This window comes from Schistocerca piceifrons, chromosome 8, assembly GCF_021461385.2.
Source record: "Schistocerca piceifrons isolate TAMUIC-IGC-003096 chromosome 8, iqSchPice1.1, whole genome shotgun sequence".
In the NCBI taxonomy this organism is placed as follows: domain Eukaryota; kingdom Metazoa; phylum Arthropoda; class Insecta; order Orthoptera; family Acrididae; genus Schistocerca; species Schistocerca piceifrons.
Genome location: NC_060145.1, coordinates 385,061,101 through 385,085,879, shown reverse-complemented (window position 1 = coordinate 385,085,879; position 24,779 = coordinate 385,061,101). Strand labels below are relative to the sequence as shown.

General features: G+C 42.0%; 1 protein-coding gene across 1 annotated transcript in view; it reads left to right on the top strand.

The window, feature by feature from the left end:
- The first annotated feature begins 2,795 nt into the window (after positions 1-2,795).
- The window catches only part of LOC124711771 (protein abnormal spindle), a 167,895-nt gene continuing 145,911 nt past the window's right edge, over positions 2,796-24,779 (top strand). The window contains exon 1 of the mRNA XM_047241986.1: positions 2,796-2,905. Within this exon, the coding sequence (XP_047097942.1) occupies positions 2,885-2,905 (21 nt within the window). The 5' untranslated portion in view covers positions 2,796-2,884. The remainder of the gene's footprint in view (positions 2,906-24,779) is intronic.

Below are 24,779 nucleotides of genomic sequence, written 5' to 3'. Positions count from 1 at the left end.
GTCCATGTTTCACTTCCGTACATGGCTTCACTCCATACAAATACTTTCAGAAACGACTTCCTGACACTTAAATCTATACTCGATGTTAACAAATTTCTCTTCTTCAAAAATGTTTTCCTTGCTATTGTTAGTCAACATTTTATATCATTTCTATTTCAACCATCATCAGGTATTTTGCTCCCCAAATAGCAAAACTCCTTTACTACTGTAAGTGTCTCATTTCCTAATACAATTCCCTCAGCATCACTCGATTTAATTCGAATACACTCCATTATCCGCGTTTTGATTTTGTTGATGTTCAGCTTGTACCCTCTTTCAAGACAGTTTCCATTCCGTGCAATGGCTCTTCCAAGTCCTTTGCTGTCTCTAAAAGAATTACAATGTTATCTGCGAACCTAAAAGTTTTTATTTCTTCTCCATGGATTTTAATACCTACTCCGAATTTTTCTTTTGTTTCCTTTACTGCTTGCTCAATATACACATTGAATAACATTGGGGAGAGGCTACAACCCTGTCTCACTCCCTTCCCAATCACTGCTTCCCTTTTGTGCCCTCGACTATTTTAACTGCCATCTGGTTTCTGTACAAATTGTAAATAGCCTTTCGCTCCCTATATTTTACACCTGCCACCTTCAGAATTTGAAAGAGAGTATTCCAGTCAACATTGCCAGAAACTTTTTCTAAGTCTACAAATGCTACAAACGTAGTTTGTCTTTTCTTAATCTAACTTCTAAGATAAGTCGTAGGGTCAGTATTGCCTCACGCAGAAACTCATATAGAGCAATATTCATGGTTTCAGTATACTGTCTCATTCTTATTTATGTATCTAACAAGTACTAACCTTCATAAAAGTGAGCATATTAAAAGACGAAAAAATCTTCAAGCATAATTGTGAGTTCCATTCTTATGATACTAGACAGAAGCACTACCTACATGTTCATTTAGTAAACACAAACATTTATAAGGGAGGAGTGTATCATACTGACATTATGTTGTATAACTACATGGCATTAACTCTGAAACAGAAAACTTGCCTAAATTTGAAATGAAGATAAAAGAGTACTTGCTTGACCACAGCTTCTATTCTGTTTATGAGTTTTTATAGCGCCAAGAAAATACAGTGTACTTCCTCACATATTTATTCTTAACCATACTATTCTTTCAATAATCTTCCTGTTTTTATAATTATGTTACCCGTATTCAACTTGTATTGACTATTGTTTTCTGAATCACAGGTACATATAAAGTTGTGTATAATATACCAGACCTGACTTGCCATATATCGTTTCTACAAACTATGTACTTAATCACCATTTACAGGATGAATAAAGAAATACAAATACAATACATCTCAGGTACCATGAGCTGAAAGGCTTTTCCAAAATAGAACCACGCACAATGACGATTGGGATGCAGAGTCGTTCACCAGTGCTTTTGGTTTCTTGGCGTTCTTAATAAAACCCAATTGTTTTCCCTGCTTTGTCATATGTTGACCACCTCTATCCTCTTCTGTAACCCAAATTTGTGTTTGATATTAGTATGTGCAAGGCTGCAATCATGATGACCACCAGTTTGTTAAGCGATATGTGATTTGAAACGAATGTGAGCTCATGTACTAAAAGCTGTATCCAGAAAGTTAACATTGAAATGAGTGTAGTGAGTGTGACTTCCACTTGCTTGAGATGTTGCTGATATCATGTGAAATCTTAAATAACATGATAGTGCAAATGGAAATGCGTTTTGGAATTTTTCAGAATATTCAGTCTGTAGAGTTGCTTGATAGGACTCAGGTAGGAAATTAAAATCAAGGTTTACAACAGTGAAACTGAAAGGCTTTTCACAACTTACCCATTCTTCAGCAAAGAACAACTGGAAAATGAACTAGGAAATATTTACATTGACAAACATAAATATTTGTCACCAGCGCACTTTACATTCTTAGCGTCCAATAATATTCCGTTGAAAATTACCTTCGCCATTCAATGACAAATGTTGGGTTAAGTTCTCTCTGCACAACTGCCATAGAAAAGATACGTGGTTAAACAACCTAGAAGTGACCAGAAATTTAGTGACTGATAGCTTTACTATCAAAAAGAATTTCCGCATCAATCTCTTGTATAAAAGGGTATAAGATAAGCTACCCACAAATGATTCATTAGCTTCACCACTGTGGGAAAGTGAGAGGACAGTCATCGGATAAACTAAATGGAGTTCTGTACGAAATAGAATTGAACTTTTACGACGATAAGAATGCTTAACTGTGTTTGTGGATGTGATAATAGTATCGACAAACACAGTTTTCACTGTAACATTCACTAAAGGCAACACAGATAATGGTGAAATTGGAAAAAGTGGTAATATAGTGCAAATTGCAAATACAAGTAATATTAGGAATGTGTTACAATGATATTTATTTCAGACTGTTACACTTATGAAATCTTTCAGGTCGACAATCATTGATCGACAAGTTTCAGGTGCTTTACTTGCTTCGAAATTTTAAATATTAGGCTATGCAGAGCTTTTGCATGAATCCCTCCTTTCCAACAAACGAAGCGGTCTTGCTGCACTGGAATTGTTTTCCTGAAATGTACGTCGATCTTTGAAACAAAGTGTGCTATCAGAATCCCCACACTTTCAAAATTGGAGAATGATATCGTAGTGAAGACGGAAACTAGCAAATTTTCTGTATTTGTATGTGCATACTTCCAGTCCTATGCAATTGTGTAGATATCGCTGGTCAGAGACTATTATGTGTAGCGTGTTGGTACGCAGTTTGAATTGTGCTGCCGGTAGTTTAAGTTTTAACGCCACTTTGTGCGTCGTAGTGACTTGTTTATGTTATTGTTTGAGAACCTAATGTGTTTTGTGAATTGACCATTTGAAAATGACTTCGACTGCATTTCAGGTTAGCTCTAAAACAGTAATAAAATCTTAAGAGGGAAAATATTCCAAGATTCGTCAGTTAAGAAATATTGTAAGAGAATGTCTAACCACTTGAATTGACAGGTCGCAAACTGATACATGAATGTGCTTTACAATGATTTGTATTCAGTTGATATTTTAGCATTGCCTCTCGTTTATATATTTATTTGTAATTTGCACCCATTTTCAGCAGTCGTTAGGTACTAGCTTCCAGTAGCTAATCTTTTTGAATTATGCTCACATGGTGAGGGATATAATTGTTCAGAGGACGCAGGACGAGTAATCATTGCCATTCCCTGATCAGTTATGCAGTTATATGTGCCTTGTTTAGGTGTCACTTGTTTTAACCTGACAGAAAAGACAATACAAATTAGTGAAGACACTTTTATTTCAGGATTTACCCATAATCCTCCATACACCTCTTTTTCACTCTATCAATATTCTGCTGCTTCATGTAACGTTAATTACAGTAACTGTTATTTCTCAACACAAACAAAATGATTAGGCTAAATTTGTTCTTCGTCAACATTTTCTCCGCAAATTCGTTGCTGATGCTTACTGCTAGATGCAGGAATAGATTTGTCTCCCCCACCTTTTGAAGCTTTAATACTAGTTCAAATATGCTCCCATGTGTTGGTCGAAATAATGCTGTCTATAATTTGATTTCTTTCTGTATTTAATAAATAGTGACAAGATAGGGTGGTATTGGATTTGTTTTGGTATGACGGTGAACTAATAAAACTCTGTCTTGACATCATATGTCGTATGGATATCAGAAATAAGTTTGTACTTCTAAGTTGATCTGTATTCCTCATTTAGGACAGTGTGCCCCTGTTAATGAACTAGATGGAACATTTGTATTGTGGTTCCAATGGTAATGTAATGCCATAGTAATAGTAATATATTCATCGAAGAATCGTTTTACAATGATATAGGACTGGATATGCTGTGTTGTATGTGTTTAATGAGAAGAGACCAGATGGCCCACTATGATTTTGTTGAAGGAGACATCCTGGCGTTTGCCTGATAATGTGATTTAGGAAAACCTAAGCCAGGATAGCTTGATAGGCTGTGCTGTAACAAATGCACATCTCATTTAATTATATCTAATGAGCAATGGACTTTAAGTTTTTAGTTAATTGTAACAAGTTGGATTAATAAGATGATCATTAATTACACACAGCTCATTTAGTCTTCAGACACTTGTTGCTGTGTGTGCACACATATGTGTATGTGACTTCTGAACAACCATGCTTTCTTACCATTTAATCCCTGTGCCCTCTCTCCTTTTTGATGAGTGAGATGCTGAGTTCAGGAAAATGGTATGACATTAGTATTACCCTGTACCTGCTTAGATGTACGAATTTCCAGTAAAAAGCGTTAGGCTTATGTCGTGAGTGTATATTATGACAGGTGGTTAGATGTCATTTTTGTTTTAATAACACGTTTGAATTATGTAAGTAACCTTCACGTAGTATATGTATTTTTAAAAGCTATAATTCAACTTTCTTTTCAAATAAATGTATGTCCGTTATTTCATCTTGCAGGGAAAATTATGATTTCAGTCTATGATACAAAATGTGATGCAGAGTTTTTTGTTGGGAAACAGAAGTCCAAGTTGGCTCCTGTTCCATGATTGTGGATAATAAACTTGTGACCTGCCTGCAATTGGTTTTTGTGCTGTGCACAACAGACTGATGAACTCACTTGCTGCTGTATGGCTATTCTGTTGTTAAAATTTTCCTTACAATGAAGCTCACTTCTGCTTATTGTTACTCTTATTGTCATTTTCTGCAGTTTGAAAATAATATCCAGGTGTAGTGTATTGGGCCACATGAAAAATATCCCATAGCAAATAACTGTGGGTACGTGAGACTTGTATGTCCAAGGCACTGGCTGTTAAATGTTGATGATACAACCTAAAATGCTGATGCCATTGTCTTTGTATGTTCATTCAAAGTCAGCTGGCAATTAATATCCACTCTTAAGGACTTAATGCTTGCAGTGCTGCTTAGGCCGCTAGGTGGTTTATTTATGTCCAATGTGACCATTACTTTCCCACTTACTGCTGAATTTTGTGTTATTTCTTCTATTTAGATTCAGTACAATTGCTTGGTATTAAAGTGACAACTCTCAATGAAAATAGCAGGCTCATTTGTACGCCCTGATTTAGTTTTATGCTCTGCAAGTAACTATAAAATTGTCAGAAAAAGTACTGTTTGTTGTGATTGAATGGAGTGAGATATGTCATTACATCAATGCAATCAGTTATTCTAATTTGAGACTTTTTGTGAACAATACATAAGTTGTTGAAGTGCAGTGCTATTCCCATCCAGAAAATGGTCCTTCAAAATTAAAACTATCTTAATCCCAGGGCTGCTGCTGACATGGTAACTTGTCATAATCTGTCTCTCTCCAGGTGTTGCTGATGAGTTTGTGTGCCTTCTTTGTATTCCTTCACCAATATTAATAAGTCAACTTGGGCCTCCTTGCTGGTTGCTGAGTGCTAGTGATGGGCATCGCTTCCGTTATCCCATAGGTGCACCACAACTCCAACACCAGAGTGCTGTTGAAGAGTTCACGTGTACGGTGAAATTTCTACCCCATATCTCAGTAGCTTTTTTCAAAGTTCTGGTATCCAGCTGTTTTGGAATACTTTATCTTTTATATCACTTTGTGGCATTATATTTTGCTTTGTTTTACCTACTGTTCATCAGGATTGGCATCAGTGTTTTTCTCCTCTTTTCTACAAAGGAAGGCAAGACATTGCTGGTTGCACTGAGAAAGAGATCCTAGAGATAGGCCTACTTATGAAGACTGGCAGTGAAGCTGAATTACTCAGTGTCGATATAAGTGATAATGCCCCAACAGATTCTGAAAGCAATAGTTGTAAACTGTCTGGCAGTAGGTGTAAGACTAGTCTTATGTTTGAGCAAGATATCTAATAAAACAATGGAAAGTGGAGGTTGGAATAGCAGTGTTATGAAAAGGATAATTGCTACTCACTATAAAGATGACATGTTGAGTTACACACAGGCACAGCTAAAAGAATGTTAGGCCTACACGTTGAGTTTTTGGCCAAAGCCATCCTCAGAAAAGAAAATATACATTCTCACAAGCAAGCACACCACATGCGCACATTACCATTACTTCTGGCTGCTCCAGCCAGAATACAGTGCTGTGTCGTGAGGTTGTGGGTGAGGGGGATGGAATGGCAAAGTTTGTTCAGGTATACAAGTTCCTCTGAATCCAGAAAATCTGGAAGTAACAAATCTTAGAGTGACAGGCAGAGATACAGCAGAGCTTGCTCCAGAATATTCAGCACTGGGTTAGGCAGGCTACTCAAGCAAACCCAGCCCATGTAAACCTCAATACACACAGACTACTTTACACAAAGAGATACATTGCAATAATGATGCAACTCTCAACTTGGCATGTAACAAGCTCATCCGCAGCAGTGTACGGGTTCCCCTCCTGATACAGGATTTGTGTGTTTTCCTTAATATCCCATCCAGTCCTTAATGTAATTCCTCCTTGTTTACTTCTTTTCAGTAAACCTTATCAGGTGTTTAACATTGGCATCATTATAAATTAAATTCCTTAGTAAATATGATTCTGAATTTGTTCCAGAAAAAAAAAAAAAAATGAAATTCAGAACCAGAGTCTAGTTGTGAATTATGAAGTAAAGAATAGATGTACTCCTTGATTGCATTACATTTAAAATGAAGATTACATTATTCCTCTCTACCTTAATTGAAAAATAGGTGGCGCTAGTGCAGTAAAAATTTCCAGTTACTGATATGTGTGATGGCACTTTCAGTAACCACTATTATGTTACAATGAGTTATACTGTACAGCACACCTTGGTCTCCAGGTGAAGTGACGATTGGTTATCTAGCTACTGACAAACCAGAAATGTCAGTGTTCGTCATTATTTTAGTTTTTCACCTGGAATGTGAAAGCAGATGAATTGTTTGAATCTGCTTTGTGTTGCACATTACATATCTAGTGTAATGGAAGCTGCAGTAATTTAAATATTCAGGCCACCGTGTATCACCAAGAAACTGCTCCATAATAATGCAAGGTAGCAATTAGTAATTTTAAGCAGTATTTTTGGTTTAGGAGATAGTATGACACAAAGAAGATGTAATTTGAAACACGGAGATGCTTGCTAAGATGTAACTTTGCTTCTGAACTGGAATACTGTATTAGCAAACATAAAAATACCTTTCATCAAAAGAATGACATTTTAATAGCTACTCAAGAAAATTCTCAACAGGAACTGTGTTAAACTTGAGGAGAATGAATTTTCAACTATGAATATTGGATGCACTTCTGTCTGTTATTGTCTCAGAAATAGTTATTTTCAGATGACATTCTTTTGTTGAATTTCTCCTTTGTGTTAAAACAAGACAGATTTTGCATTTTCATTAACAGCTTTTTATCAGATTGAATAGATGGGGGTGGAGATTGAGGAATTATGGGATGGAAGGTAGAAATAAGAGATGAAACACAAAATGAAGATTTTTATTGAACGGTGGATGGAGATGTGGGGGAGAGAAAGATCTTGTGGTAGAAACCTGTGGTAAACATGATTTCTGATGTGTGCAAAATTTTCTAATACTTCAGAGTGCTTGTTTTGTAAATGGTGTTGTATTTCTTTGATGATGTATTACTGTGGACAGGACAGAACAATTTGCCAACATCAAATTTTTGTCGCAAATGATTGTGGATGACAGTCCAAGAAAGTTGCATTCAAGGTAATGAAACGATGCTTCATCACCAAGATCAAGAAAATGTGAGGTGTGTGTGTGTGTGTGTGTGTGTGTGTGTGTGTGTGTGTGTGTGTGTGTGTGTGTAGATCTCATGGAGCAGGATTCTCCAGCCTCTGTGCCCTGTAACAGTGAGTCTTTGAAGGCTGGCACTTGGCAGCTGCCAAGGTGACACCCCTTCATTTTATCCCTCCTCCCCTTTCCTCGTTATGACTCTCCTTCAATGGAATGTTCATGACCTTTCGTCAAACAGACGATTAACGTCTGTTCTTAGAATCGCAGCATCTGCTCGTTCTCTGCCTTTAGGAAACAAAATTGCGACCACTTTAAGCAACTCTGATTTCTTCCCCGTCCGTTTTGACCTTCCGCCGAAATGGCATTTCATCTCATGGTGGAGTAATGCTGCTCATATGGGGTGACATTCATACTCAATCCATCTCTCTGACTACCCAGCTCTAAGCTGTTGGTGTTTGCCTTTTCCTTCCTCACCTGACCTTTTCCCTTAGTACCATTTACATCCCTCCACCATTTGATGTCACCAGGGCAGACTTCCTCCTGCTGCCTCATCCCTTTCTGCTAATTTGTGACTTCAATGTGCACCTTCCCCTTTGGGATTCTCCCAGAACCTGCCCTCTTGGCTGACCTTCTCAATCAACTTACCCTCCTCTGCCTTAACGTAGGAGCACCCACATTCCTTTCAGACACCATGCACACACATTCCCATTTGGACCTGTCCTTCTGTACTGCCCAGCTTACCCATCATCTCTAGTGGTCCGTTCTCTCTGACACATACTGACCTTTTCCTGTCCCTTTGCTGAATCCTACCCCACCTACCTGCACACCCAAATTGCAGCTTACTAAGGTGGACTGGAGGCTTTACTCCTCCCTGGCGACCTTCGATGAACAACATTTCCCCAGTTGTGATGACCAGGTAGAATATCTTACAAACATTATCCTTACCGCCGCAGAACATTCAGTTCCTCACACTTCCACATGTCCTCTTCATGTGCTGTGTCCCAGTCCCTTGTTGGACTAAGGCATGCCGCAACGCAATTCTCACGTGGAGATGTGCTCTCTGCATTTTTAACCATCATCCTACAGTGGCAAACTGCATTCATTAAAAAAAGTTGCGCACACAGTGTCGTAGTGTTCTTCAGGATAGGGTAAAAGCCAGCTGGGTTTCATTCACTAGTTCTTTCAACAGTTCCGCTCCCGCTTCCTTTCTGTGGGCTAATGTCCGACAGCTCTCTCAGACCGAGATTCATTCCCCAATTTTCAGCCTGATAGTAGTAGATGATATCATAGTGGATGCTCTTGCAATCTCCAACACCTTGGGCCACCATTTTGCAGAGATTTCTAGCTACCTCCATGACCACCCTGCCATCCTTCATCGGAACCGAGCGGAGGAGCCTCGGGTGATACCCTTCTCTTCTCAGAATCATGAGTGCCACAATGCTGTCTTTACTATGAGGGAGCTAGATCATTCTCTCACTTCACCCCCGTCCTCCTCCCCAGGGCCAGATGATGTTCACATTCATATGTTGCAGCATCTTCCTCTTGCAGGCAAGCATTTCCTGCTTCATATATACAACTACGTTTGGGCAGAGGGCAAGTTTCCAGACACTGGCGTGAAGCCACCGTCATACCCATACCTGAGCCCAGTAAGGACAAACACCGTCCTTCTAGCTACTACCCCATTTATCTCACCAGTTGTGTTTGCAAGGTGAGGGAATGTATGATTCGTGTCTGGCAGGTATGGTGGCTCATATTGCAATTTACTAACCACTACACAGTGTTGATTTCAAGTGTGATGTTCTGCAATTCATCATCTCGTCACTGTCCACCTAGGTCATGAATGGCTTTCTGCAGGAATCCCAGACAGTGGCCATGTTTTTTGATTTGGAGAAAGCCTACGATACGTGGCAGAGTGCTCGTATCCTCCGTACTCTCTACACGTGGCGCTTCCGTAGCTGCTTGCCACGTTTTATTCAGATATTTTTAAAAGATAGAGTTTTCAAGATAAATGTGGGTTCTGCCTTGTCAGACACCTTTATCCAGGAAAGCAGTGTGTCTCAGGGTTCTGTCTTGTGCGTCATCCTCTTTGCTATTGCCATTAACCCTACAATGGCCTATCTTCTGCTGGGTGGCCTGTCTCCCACCGGGCATCTCAGACTCCCTTTTCGTTGATGATTTTGCTATCTATTGCATAGACTTGTCTCACTGAGTGGCGTCTTCAGCTATGTCTCGATCGTCATTACTCATGGAGCATTGCAAAACCGTTTTTCTGGCAGCACAATTGGTTTCTTCCACCGTCTTTACATCTTGGGCCTGTTGCTCTTCCGTTCATTGAAACTATGAAATTCCTGGGGCTCTTGCTCAATAGGAAACTTTATTAGTCCTCCCACATCTCTTACCTGGCAGCCCTTTGTACATTCCCTCAATGTCCTACATGTCCTGTGCTACTTCCTTGGTAGCAGATTGTACCACCCTCATCTGTTTGTACCAGTCCCTTGTCCATCCAAAATTAGAATATGAATGTTTTGTTTATGCAACTCCACATCCATCCCTCTTATGCTGTCTTAATACAATCCACCATGATGGCATCTGTTTGGCCTCTGGCTCTTTTTACACTAGCCCAGTTGAGAGTGCGTATGGAGAAGCTGCCAAACTACCACTTTCTTACCGCCGTGACTTTCTCCTCAGCAGATATGCATGCTGTTTGTCTGCCATGCATGGCTACTCACCTTATGCCTCCTCCTTTGATGACTCTTTAGATTGCCAGTATGGGGCACATCCCTCTTTTCTGTTACCTTCTATAGCTCGCTTTTGCCTCTTGCTTCGGCAGCTTAACTGCATGCTACCTGCCACTTTCCTGATTGGTGTGAACCGTTCAGCACCTTGGCTTCATGCGGCGGCATGTGTTCACCTTGGCCTTCATTCGCTTCCTAAGGACACTACTCGGGCCTTGCTCAGTTGCCTTTAGTTACATGACCTTCATATTGAACTTCACAATAGTACCTCTGTGTACACTGATGGTTCTTGGACTGACCTTGTTGTCAGGTGTGCCTTCATCTTTAGCACTGATGTTTTTTGGTATCAGCTTACAGAACACTGCTCAGTATTTACAGAAGAACCCTTTGCCCTGTATCGAGTCACACAGTAAATCCTGTGACTCAGGCTTTTCAATTGCGTCACCTGCTCACACTCTGTGCTCTTCAAAGCTTCTCATTACTGTACACCGTCCATCCCTTAGTGCAACAGGTCCAGGAAAGCCGTCACTTGCTCACTCTTTGATGGTGATTTTTATATGGGTTCCTGGTCACAGTGGTCTGACAGGAAACGAGGCCGCTCACTGATGCTGCTGCCGAGGCTGCTGTCCTCGTACCTCAGTCCGCTAGTTATTACATTCCCATCTCTGTGTTGCCTTCTGTTTGCAGGTGGTGTCACTTTGGCGTCACCACAGGTCCTCACTTCATGATAACAAGCTCCGGGTTATTAAGCCTCTCTGAGGCCTGGACGACCTCCTCTCGGCCCTCTCACTGTGAGGAGAGATCATTTTAGCTATGTTGTGTATTGAGCACTGTCTTTTCAGCCATCACTGTTTATCAAGTGATGTTCCCCCACCACTTTGTGCTTATTGCTCTCAACCTTTGACGGTCCACCATTTCCTGACAGAGTGACTTTCTAACCATTTACCTTCTCATTTGTGCTTGCCATCTGAGTTATCAGCCATTTTAGTGAACGACACATGTGACTTCGCCCGTGTTTTACTTTTTATCTGTCGTAGCAATATGATGAAGGACATTCAATTTTAATTCAGAACCTCTCTCTCTCTATGGTGTATTTATAGGCCTTTTTCCATGTCCCCGTTTTCAGCTGTCTTCTATTCTGTCGATTGGAACTGACCTGTAGTCGTATTTAGCTCCTGTCTTTGTCTTTGTGTGCTACTGTTCTGACGTGGGCACGTATGACTGTGGTTGTTTTTGCATCCTAAACCAAACAAAACAAGCACCTTTGGCAGAAGCTGTCATGGTGAATTTTATTCTTTAAAACATTGTGTGTACATTCAAAGAATGTAATTCTCCTGGTGTACTTAATAATGAAATAGTTCGTGGATAAACGGGCAGGCATCAGCATCCAACGGACACAGTATTTTGGCAAGTGACCAAGTGCATTGATGAACTAACCATCTTGTGCTTTCAGGTTTTGCCCCTCCCTTTAATCTGCTGTCTGCACTCATTATAATATCCTGCCCCCATTCCCCCATTTTACATGGTGCTCAGTCCCATGTTCACACCTAGTACATATATTGACTGAACCTCTGCTGTTCTCTGCCTATGTCCGAAGTCATTTTCTTGTGGGATAACTCCTGCCTCTTCATCAGCCTAATTGCGGGTTCCCGGGCCTTACTAAGGATGCAGACATTGTCATGATTTATCAGTGATTCCCTTACTTGAATCTGTATAGATTCCTTAAGGACATAGTCCCAGAAGTTAGATGTATGTGTCAGAACCTTAGTATGGCCGTAATCCAGTTTGTAATTCAGACTGCCAACTCGATAGGCTACTGTTATATGGTGTGCTATTGGTGTTATCAGTGACGGTCTTAAACAATATGCACAGTCTGACCACACGTCTTACACAATGGTGGGGTACTCAATAGACTTCTGGATTTTTGCAGACTGAGAGTGTCTTTGACAGTACCAAGCAGTGCCTGTGCTTTAGATGGTGTGTGGTAGAACATTGTCGCTTGATGTTTCTGGAGAATTCTTTTTATCTTTTCAGGTAATGTGTCACAAAAAGGAATAGATGCAGTGTCCACATTGTCCTGAGGTTCCTCCTATTTCCACTGGTTGTATAGTGGGTATAGGACATAGGGCTCTCTGAATTTGCCACTCTTTGTTTGTGGAATAGTTTGTTTAAACTGTTGATATTAAAAGATAACTGAAATGTAGACTCCTTTTATCAGAGGGCCTTTACAAGATTCCTTAGAACTTACTGGTCAGAAATTTGACACAGACCACCAGTCTTTCTAGGTATGTCTAGATGTTGACATACTTTCTTTTCAACAGTGGCCACTACAAGCGGAAAGGAGTAGCTGTGAGTAGTTCACTTTCACCAGGTGGAACATTTCACAGAGGAAGCCCTGGAATCAGACCAGTGGAAACATACTACCCGATGTGTAGAAAAATCATTTATCATACGGCTTCATGAACGAGACAATGTGGATGACTTACTCATACATCGCAATTCGATACACCAGAATGTCAATTTTACCATGGACGTTAAAATGGATGGAGTGCTCCATCTATGGATTTTCTGGTTAAAAGAATGGGCAGCATGTTGTGCCACAGTGTGAAATGGAAGAAGACGCATATCAAGAGCCACTGCCACTGCCCAGCACAGAAGAATAGTGTGTTCAAAACATTGGTACAGTTCATTCACACCATTTCTGACGTAAACATTTGAGGACAGTTTCACAGAATAATGGTTACAAGGAGGAGAAAATTTGGAGAGCACTATTCCCTATACCGACTGCACTCTCGGTGGATGATGCAGCTATTCTATTTATTCCTTTTTATGGCACATTACCAGGAGAGAGAGGATGAATTTTCTGGGTACACCAAGTGAAGTGTGTCTTCCGCTCACCAGGTAAAACATGGCCACTGCTTGGTAGTGTCAAAGACAACTTCAATGAAAGAAATTAGGCATCTGTTGGACGCCCTGCTGATGTGGCAAGACGTAAGTAGGTCAGATTAAGCATACTGTTGAAGACAGTTGCCCAGAACACCAACAGGACGCCAGATTGCAGCAGCCGAACAAGACGACAGTCACATAACATCTCCTATTAGAACAATACGAAATGGACGGCGACTATACTAAGGTTCTGACACTGATGTGTAACTGCGGAGACTGTGGCATTAAAGAATGTACAAAGATATGAGTAAGGGAATTGATCAGTCATGGTAGCAGCCACACACTAAGGCCTGGGAACTCCTAATTACTCTGATTAAGAAGAGGAAGGAGATGCCACACAACAAACTGCCTTTGAGGTCAGGCAGAGGAAAAGCAGAGGTTTTGCCAGCACTTGTACATGGGTGTGAAGCAGGACTGGAGCAATGTGGTAGTGGAAGGAGTGGGGGAGGAGATGTTGGGTGGAAATGGTGGTTATAATGACTGATCAGAGAGGGGGAGAGAGTAAAAAGAGAGAAGTGCCGTGCCAGTTCTCAAGCAGTCAGTTCATAAGTGTCCCTGATGATGGCAATATGGTCGCCTCCTGAAATAAGGTGCCCATTGGAAACTGACATTGGGCCATTGACTAATGTACTATTTCATCAGAAATAACATACTTTGCACAGAATATAAACTAAATGTAGGAAAAACTAACATGAAAATGATGGGTAGAATTGAAAACAGGTGTGCCCAACACGAAAGTTGGGAATGGAATAGTGGTAAGCCTGCAAGAACGATCCTATGTGGGATGAATTATAATGCAAGATTGCCAAACCAAGGAAGATGTAAGAAATAGATTTGTTCAGGTTAAGAGCTTTCACATGTAAGAGTGTGCTACTGACACAAAATATTGCATTTATGGAGCACAGTTATAAGGAGCTAAAATTCTCTCATTGGAAATTCGGAAGCTGTGAAACTGGAAGTGTGTAAAAAGTGGTCATTTGTTTGTTTGTTATGAAACCTAGTGATCACTTATTGGCTTTCGTCAGTAAGGCAGCAGCCACCACCAATAGAGAGCACAGGGAGGTAACAGATTTCGTGACATTTTACGAGTTCCTAACCAGAAGCGAATTATATAGTTTCATCTGTATGCTTTGGTAGCTCAGTTTTTGAATTTCTGCATGTTAATTTAATATTTAATAGACACACTTCTCACATTTTCGTCAGTGTCTACAATTGCCTAGAGTTTTGTAGCATATGTCGATAGTCATTTGTTTGCCACTGTAATGTAGCTTTCTGCCATCTTTAGTGTGAAGAGGGATTGTGATCACCGTGTGCAGATGTGAACTGAATTGGTGACACTTCGCTCTCAGCTCCAGGCTGTGTTGGTTTTCGTCACACAGCTTGATGCTGCATTGGCTTGTCAGCACTGTTATGGACCAGCCATGTGGATCCAGCAGGCATCTAGCAGAACCCATGAGTCCGCTAATTGGTCTACATCAGTGTGGCCAGCCCAGTTACTGCTTGGTTGAATGGGAGGTTACCTCGGGGTGTAGAAGGCTGCAAAAAACTTCCCAGGGAGGGGGCGCAAGACCTCCTCGGTTAGTCTGACAAACAGGTTCCAGGTGCTATCTGTAGATGACAATGTCCCTCACCTAGATGCAGTTGCTTGACCTTTTCAGAGGAAACCTCTGTCTGCAAGATCTGGATAATCAAAGAGGGTGGGGTTATTGGAACTCCAACGTGAGACATACTTTGGAGTCTTGTTGGGACATAGCTGCCAAGGTGGTGGAAAAGGCCAATGTGCACTCAATGTGCATATTGGGTGGAGTCATTCCAGACGAGGTATGGGTGCTTTTGGATGCCATGGAGAGCAATTGCAGGTGGTGGATCATGTCAATACCAATAATGTGTGTCATTCTGTATCAGAAGAGCAGCTGTCAGAAGTGGTAATGGCTGCCAGTCTTGCTTGCGAGATGAAAGCAGAGCTCACCACTTGCAGCATAGTTGATAGGATAGATTGCGGACCTCTGGTATGTAGCTGATTGGAGGGTCTGAATGAGAGGCTCAGATGGTCCTGCAACCATGTAGGCTGCAGAGTCCTTGACTTAGACCATAACGTGGGGGGGTTTTGGGTTCCACTGAAAATCAGGAGTCCATTACACACAGGACACGACTACAGGAGTAGCGGGGTTTTTGTAGTGTGGATTGGTCGGGTTTTCTCAGTTAGAGGGTCTTGGAAAAAAACAAAAAGGGTTTCAATCTCAAAGGGTGCAAGTCAAACACGGGTACAACTGAAATCTAGGAACCCTCAGTATAACAGTTGTAAACTGTCATAGCTGTGTAGGAAAAGTGCCAGAGCTCTAAGTGCTAATAGAAAGCACTGACTCTGAAATCGTTCTAGCCTCTCAAATCTGGCCAAAGCAGGAGATAAGTTCAGCCAAATTTTTTGCGAAGGACCTAACGTTATCCAGAAAGGTGGCAGTTATACATTTGTTGCTCTTAGTATTAGTTTATCTTGTAGCGAAACTGAAATATATACTTCCTGTGAGTTAGTATGGGTAGGGGTTATCCTTGACAACTGGAATAAAATACTAATTGGATCCTTTTACTGACCTCTCAACTTGGCTGATACAATTGCTGAAAGGTCCACTAATTTCAGACATGTACTCGAATCATACAATTATAGTTTGTGATGACCCTCGATATGTTGCCAAAAATACATGTTTAAATCCAGAGGTATGTGTAAAACATCATTAAAAATTGTGCTAAACTTATTCTCTGGATATTGTTTCGAGCAATTAGGTTTTGAGCACACTCGAATAGTAAAAAGTTGCGGAAACACACTTGACCTCTTATCAACAAATAATCTGAACTAATAACGAGCACAGGATTGTCGTAGCGAGAGTGAATACCATAACTCTCAAAGCCACCAAAATTAAACCAGTATCTATTCAAGAAAGCAAATAAAAATTTGCTTGACATCTTCCAAGTTAATAATGTAATTGCAGACAACATGAATTCAGGGAAATAGTTTCAGCAGACTTAGAGATTTATACCAAATAAATTAACAAACACTGGGCTGATCCCCCATGGTATTCAAAACAAGCTACGGTCGCAGGTTCGAATCCTGCCTCGGTCATGGATGTGTGTGCTGTCCTTAGGTTAGTTAGGTTTAAGTAGTTCTAAGTTCTAGGGGACTGATGACCACGGATGTTAAGTCCCATAGTGCTCAGAGCCATATTCAAAACAAGTCACAACACTGTTGCAGAAACAATGAAAAAAGCATGTTAAATTTGAACGAACGCGAAACGTCCAAGGTAGACGATCATTTACAGAAGCTCAAAGTTTAGTGCGGACTTCAATGCAAGGTGGTTATAATGGTTCTGCAACAGAACTTGTGTCTTGAAACCTGGCAGAAAATCCAAAGAGGTTCTGGTCGTATATAAAGTAAGTTAGCGGCAAGACACAATCAAAGCCTTCTCTCCATGATCCCCCCAATGAACCATGGACCTTGCCGTTGGTGGGGAGGCTTGCGTGCCTCAGCGATACAGATAGCCGTACTGTAGGTGCAACCACAACGGAGGGGTATCTGTTGAGAGGCCATACAAACGTGTGGTTCCTGAAGAGGGGCAGCAGCCTTTTCAGTAGTTGCAGGGGCAACAGTCTGGATGATTGACTGATCTGGCCTTGTAACACTAACGAAAACAGCCTTGCTGTGCTGTTACTGTGAACGGTTGAAAGCAAGGGGAAACTGCAGCCGTAATTTTTCCCGAGGGCATGCAGCTTTACTGTATGGTTAATGATAATGGCGTCCTCTTGGGTAAAATATTCCAGAGGTAAAATAGTCCCCCATTCGGATCTCCGGGTGGGGACTACTCAAGAGGACGTCGTTATCAGGAGAAAGAAAACTGGCATTCTACGGATCGGAGCGTGGAATGTCAGACCCTTTAATCGGGCAGGTAGGTTAGAAAATTTAAAAAGGGAAATGGATAGGTTGAAGTTACATAAAGTGGGAATTAGTGAAGTTCGGTGGCAGGAGGAACAAGACTTTTGGTCAGGCGAATACAGGGTTATAAATACAAAGTCAAATAGGGGTAATGCAGGAGTAGGTTTAATAATGAATAAAAAAAATAGGAATGCGGGTAAGCTACTACAAACAGCATAGTGAACGCATTATTGTAGCCAAGATAGACACAAAGCCCATGCCTACTACAGTAGTACAAGTTTATATGTCAACTAGCTCCGCAGATGACGAAGAAATTGAAGAAATGTATGACTAAATAAAAGAAATTATTCAGATAGTGAAGGGAGACGAAAATTTAATAGTCGTGGGTGACTGGAATTCGGTAGTAGGAAAAGGGAGAGAAGGAAACGTAGTAGGTGAATATGGATTGGGGGTAAGAAATGAAAGAGGAAGCCGCCTGGTAGAATTTTGCACAGAGCGCAACGTAATCATAGCTAACACTTGGTTCAAGAATCATAAAAGAAGGTTGTATACATGGAAGAAGCCTGGAGATACTGACAGATTTTAGATAGATTATGTAATGGTAAGACAGAGATTTAGGAACCAGGTTTTAAATTGTAAGACATTTCCAGGGGCAGATGTGGACTCTGACCACAATCTATTGGTTATGAACTGTAGATTAAAACTGAAGAAACTGCAAAAAGGTGGGAATTTAAGGAGATGGGATCTGGATAATCTGCCTAAACCAGAGGTTGTAGAGAGTTACAAGGAGAGCGTAAGGGAACAAGTGGCAGGAATGGGGGAAAGAAATACAGTAGAAGAAGAATGGGTAACTTTGAGGGATGAAGTAGTGAAGGCAGCAGAGGATCAAGTAGGTAAGAAGACGAGGGCTAGTAGAAATCCTTGGGTAACAGAAGAAATATTGAATTTAATTGATGAAAGGAGAAAGTATAAAAATGCAGTAAATGAAGCAGGAAAAAAAGGAATACAAACGTCTCAAAAATGATATCGAGAGGAAGTGCAAAATGGCTAAGCAGGGATGGCTAGAGGACAAATGTAAGGATGTAGAGGCTTATCTCACTAGGGGTAAGATAGATACTGCCTACAGGAAAATTAAAGAGACCTTTGGAGGAATGAGAACCACTTGTATGAATATGAAGGGTTCAGATGGAAACCCAGTTCTAAGCAAAGAAGGGAAAGCAGAAATGTGGAAGGAGTGTATAGAGGGTCTATACAAGGGCGACGTACTTGAGGACAATATTCTGGGAATGGAAGAGAATGTAGATGAAGACGAAATGGGAGATACAATACTGCGTGAAGAGTTTGACAAAACACTGAAAGACCTGAGTCGAAACAAGGCCCCGGGAGTAGACAACATTCCATTAGAACTACTGACGGCCTTGGGAGAGCCGGTCCTGACAAAACTCTACCCTCTGGTGAGCAAGATGTATGAGACAGGCGATATACCCTCAGACTTCAAGAAGAATATAATAATTCCAATCCCATAGAAAGCAGGTGTTGACAGATGTGAAAATTACCGAACTATCAGTTTAATATGTCACGGCTGCAAAATACTAACGCGAATTCTTTACAGATGAATGGAAAAACTAGTAGAAGCCGACCTAGGGGAAGATCAGTTTGGATTCCGTAGAAATATTGAAACACATGAGGCAATACTGACCCTACGACTTACCTTAGAAGCTAGATTAAGGAAAGGCAAACCTACATTTCTAGCATTTGTAGACTTAGAGAAAGCTTTTGACAATGTTGACTGGAATACTCTCTTTCAAATTCTGAAAGTGGCAGGGGTAAAATATAGGGAGCGAAAGGCTGTTTACAATTTGCATAGAAACCAAATGGCAGTTATAAGAGTTGAGGGGCATGAAAGGGAAGCAGTGGTTTGGAAGGGAATGAGACAGGGTTGTAGCCTCTCCCCGATGTTATTCAATCTGTATATTGAGCAAGCAGTGAAGGAAACAAAAGAAAAATTCGGAGTAGGTATTAAAATCCATGGAGAAGAAATAAAAACTTTGAGGTTCGTCAATGACATTATAATTCTGTCAGAGACAGCAAAGGACTTTGAAGAGCAGTTGAATGGAATGGATAGTGTCTTGAAAGGAGGATATAAGATGAACATCAACAAAATCAAAACGAGGATAATGGAATGTAGTCGAATTAAGTCGGGTGATGCTGAGGGTATTAGATTAGGAAATGAGGCACTTAAAGTAGTAAAGGAGTTTTGCTATTTGGGGAGCAAAATAACTGATGATGGTCGAAGTAGAGAGGATATAAAATGTAGACTGGCAATGGAAAGGAAAGCGTTTCTGAAGAAGAGAAATTTGTTAACATGAAGTATAGATTTAAGTGTCAGGAAGTCGTTTCTGAAAGTATTTGTATGGAGTGTAGCCATGTATGGAAGTGAAACATGGACGATAAATAGTTTAGACAAGAAGAGAATAGAAGTTTTCGAAATGTGGTGCTACAGACGAATGCTGAAGATTAGATGGGTAGATCACATAACTAATGAGGAGGTATTGAATAGGATTGGGGAGAAGAGAAATTTGTGGCACAACTTGACTAGAAGAAGGGATTGGTTGGTAGGACATGTTCTGAGGCATCAAGGGATCACCAATTTAGTATTGGAGGGCAGTGTGGAGGGTAAAACTCGTAGAGGAAGACCAAGACATGAATACACCAAGCAGATTCAGAAGGCTGTAAGTTGCAGTAGGTACTGGGAGATGAAGAAGCTTGCACAGGATAGAGTAGCATGGAGAGCAGTCTCAGGACTGAAGACCACAACAACAACAACAACTCTCCATGATAGCAATGGAAATACTACCGATGATAGTGCTGCTGAAACATTGTTTACTAAACACAGCCTTCCAAAATTCCTTCACCAAAGAAAACGAAGTAAATGTTCCAGAAATAGAATCAAGAATAGCAGCCAAAATGAATAACTTAGAAGTAAATATCCTTGGAATAGTGAAGCAACTTAATAAAATTAAGTCTTGCGGTCCAGGTTGTATACCATTTAAGGTGCATTATCCAAGGGTCAGCACCCCCCCCCCCCTCTCCTCCCCCGTGACGTGCTGCCTGCTTGCTCAAAATGGCGATGCTACAGAATTTCTTCTGCAGTTGCGCCCTGTTTGCTGAGGCGTGGTCTAGGTGTAGCTGCGACACCAGCACTATGGGCTGGAGAGAAGTGCTGTCAAAATGAATCTGACTTTGAACTACTTCGAAATTTTACTACAAGAAGAAAATGACCAGTTACTATTATTGTGGCTCCTAAACTCAACGCCAGTGACGAAGAAGAAGATTAACAGCGTTTTTGCGGCACATATCAGTGAAACTCTTACAATATTTTGAGTAACTTGCACCTTGCAAATGACGCTAAATTCAAACTTTATTTAGGTTATTTTGCGCATATTTCACACCTCACAGAAAGAAGTGCAGCCTATTCAAGAAACTCATCAGTTCAGCTGAGAATCTCACAGTAATGCTTATTTTCCCCTCTAATACACAAATATTTTGCTAAAGTTATTAAAATAATTTTTCTCTTTGTCACAGTTCTAATAGTTTAACAACTGGTAACATTTTAACGAATTATGGAACATTCAGTAGTCCGCCTTTTAGTATAAAGAATGAATGTTTTCAGATGGTAGTTGGACCCTACCTGCTACATGCTGTCACATTTCTCCTTGAAAGTGAAAACAGTGAAACATCTGGAAAACAGCTATTTATTAACGCTCTCGCATTTCATTTAGGTAATAACTTATACACAGTACTGGATCACCGTGATGAAAACCCTTAGTTACTCTCCCATCATTGACAAGTTTACAACAACGAAGAGAGAGAGAGAGAACTTAATGTAAACCGTATTCATTAAAATGGCAAGCTGTTTTAGTGAAAGTTAAAAACAACACATAGTCCCCATAAATAAAATTAATGCTGTGCACACCTGAAGACTGGCCCACGCGTCTGATGCCTAACAGGTGACCCGGGTAATGCGTAATTCTCAGCCCTGGGTCGACAGGTAGGGTTTGCACGTATCCCCTGGTATAGACCAGGTCCAGGGAGGGGGTGATTGCCTGAGCTGCAACCTTCCCAAATTGCCAATTGGTCCCTCTGTCAGATGTTCGCGAAGTGTGACCTACGGTGTGAACAATCACCTAAGGCGGGCGCGGGCCCTTGTGGAGGGAGCCCCCAGTTGGAAAGAGTGTGCAATCGAAGATGCTGGCAATCACGGGGGAATTTCTCGCGATGAGTCAGTCGTACTCCCCATCGACGTCTATGAGATGTAAACATAATGAGGCTACTGATTTGAAGACCGTTGCCACTGCACCGTGGTTCCTTGTGGTCTCACGTACTGAAGACGGTCAGTCCTTCGCCACAGTCAATCCGCTTATTATCCAGAAAGGTGTTGTTGTAGTTGCTGGCCCTGTGTAATTCTGGTCTTGTTTACGGAATGGAACTTTGCTTTTGGAGACGGCTTCTGATTCTCAAACACAGCTGCTTGCTGCCTTGCTTCTCCATGGCTACCCTGTTCGTGTTGAGGCACATAGAACTTTGAATTCTTCCCGTGGTGTAATTTACACCAGGCTGCTTGATGGTCTAATTGAGGCTGAAATACAATCTTACTTTTCTGATCAGGGTGTCATTGCCGTCAATCGTGTAATGAAAAAGGTTGAGTCTTCCTTGGTGGCCACCCACACTCTTTTCCTCACCTTTGATTGGGTGGTGCTGCTGTCCAAGATCAAAGCTGGCTATGAAATCATCACAGTCCGGCCATACATTCCGAATGCGATGCGCTGCTACTAGTGTCGTCATTCCAACCACACTGGAACATCTTTTTGATACCCAGCCAAATGTGTAACCTGTGGCAGGGATGCACACAAGGCGAATGTCCGCCTCCTCCTCCCCGCCGTATCAACTGGAATGGCGGCCATGCTGCCTCCTATTGGTATTGTCCTGTGTATCTAGATGAGCGGGCTGGTTAAGAGATTCGGGTAAAGGAAAAAGTGCCTTACCCAGTAGCTCGCTAGTTATTGGCTAGTCGCAAACCTTGTGTTCTCCCGTCTGGCACCTATAGTTCTGTTCTTGTTACCCCTCACTCCATGAAGGACATGGCCACGCAGACATGCGACCTCAAATTCGGCTCTGAGGTTGTGAAATTGCCCAGTGTCAAGGTAGCATTGTCGTCCCCCCATCCCACTGTGCAACAAACCGTCACTCTCTTGCCTCAACTGGTGAAGCCACCCACTACACAACCAGCAGGCAGGAAAGGACAGGAGTACTCCTGTGAAGACTTCCTCTGTCCCTCCAGCCAAACAACACCCAAGACTTCCTCTAATCAGAAGGGTTCGAAGAAGTCCACTAAAGATAAACTGTCTTCTCCTTCACCAAGTTGAAGATCCTGCTTGACGGTGTCGCCACGTGGTCCCTTAGCCCGGCCAGCCTCTGTCTCGCCGGTGCGTACCACCAACCGTTTTTCAGCTTTGGACTCCACAGACCGACTGCACAAGCATGCCGATGCGTCTGTAGATCCCATGGAGCAGGATCCTCCTGGTTCTGTGCCCTTCAGTGGGTACGCTACACTGGCTGTCACTCGGTGGCCGCTGAGTTGACACCCCTACATCTCTTCCTCCTCATGATTGTCGTCCAGTGGAATGTTTGTGGCCTTCGGTCCCACAAAGAGGATTTAGAGCTGCTTTTAGCATCACAGCATTCCTTTGTACTCTGCCTTCAGGAAACGAAATTGTGCCCTCACTACCGTTTTGAGCTTTCAGATTACTTATGATTCGTTTTGACCTTCCCCAGAGGTCGGCATTCCATCTCATGGGGGCGTCATGCTTCTCATATGGGATGACCTTCATAGTCAACCGACGTCTCTGACTACCCATCTTCAAGCTGTTTGTTTGCCTTTTCCTTCGCTGCCTAACGTTTTCTCTCTGTACCATTTATGTCCCTCTGTCATTTGCTGTCACCAGGGCAGATTTCCTTCAACTTCTTGGACAGCTATCCCCTACCCTGTGTTTGCTACTCAGTAACTTTAATGTGCATCATCCCCTTTGAGATTCTCCCAGGGCCTGTCAGAGGTGCCCTGTTGGCTGATCTTCTTAACCAACTTCTTTTGCCTTAACACTAGAGCACCCCCTTTCCTCTCCGACACCTCACACACCTATTCCCATTTGGACCTATCCTTTTGCACTGCCCATCTTGCTCATCGTCTTGAGTGGTCTGTACTTTCTGGTGCCTATTCGTGTGACCATTTCCCGTGTGCTCTCCATCTGCTGCTCCTACCTCATCTGCATGCACGCCCAAATGGCAGCTTACTAAGGCTGTCTGGCAGCTTTACCCCTCCCTGGTGACCTTCAAAGAACAAGATTTCCCCAGTTGTGATGACCAGGTGGACTATCTCACCAATGTTATCGTTACTGCTGCAGAATGTTCCATTCCTCGCACTTTCTTTTTACCACGTTGTATCTCAGTCCCTTGGTGGACTGAGGCATGCCGTGATGCAATTTGAGCACGGAGACATGCGCTTTGCATTTTTAACCGCCACCCTACGCTGGAAGACTGCATTCATTATAAACAGATGTGTGCACAGTGTCGTCGAGTTCTTCAGGATAGCAAAAGAGCTAGCTGGATTTCATTCACTAATTCTTTTAACAGTTCCACACCTTCCTCTGTCATGTGGGCCAACCTCAGACGGCTCTCTGGAACCAAGAACCATTCCCCAATTTCTGGCCTGACATTAGCTGCCAATGTCATCGTGGACCCTCTTGCTATCTCAGACACCTAGGGCCGCCATTTTGCAGAGGTTTTGAGCTCTTCCCACTATCACCCTGCCTTGATCTTTTGGAAATGTGTGGAGGAGGCTCGGGCAATACCTTTCTATTCTCAGAATCGTGAGTGCTACAATGCCACCTTTACTATGAGGGAGCTAGATCATGCTCTCAGTTCATCCCGATCCTCCGTTCCAGGGCCAGATGCCATCCACATTCAGATGTTGCAGCACATCTATCTTGCGGGCAAGCACTTTCTGCTTAACACTTACAATGGCATCTGGACTGAGGGCACATATCCTGGACGCCAGCGTGAAGCCACCGTCGTACCCATACCTAAGCCCAGTAAGGACAAAAACCTTCCTTCTAGCAACCGCCCCATCTCTCTTACCAGCTGTGTTTGCAAGGTGAAGGAACGTATAATTCATGCCCGGCTGGTGTGGTGGCTCAAGTCTCGCCGTTTACTAATGAATGCACAGTGTGAATTTCGAATGCGGTGTTCTGCAGTTGATCATCTCGTTACTTTGTCCACCCATGTCATGAATGGTTTTCTGCAGGAATCCAACTGTGGCCATGTTTTCGATTTGGAGAAGGCCTACAATACCTGCTGCTGAACTGGTATCCTCTGTACTCTTTACACGTGGGGCTCCTGTGAGCGCCT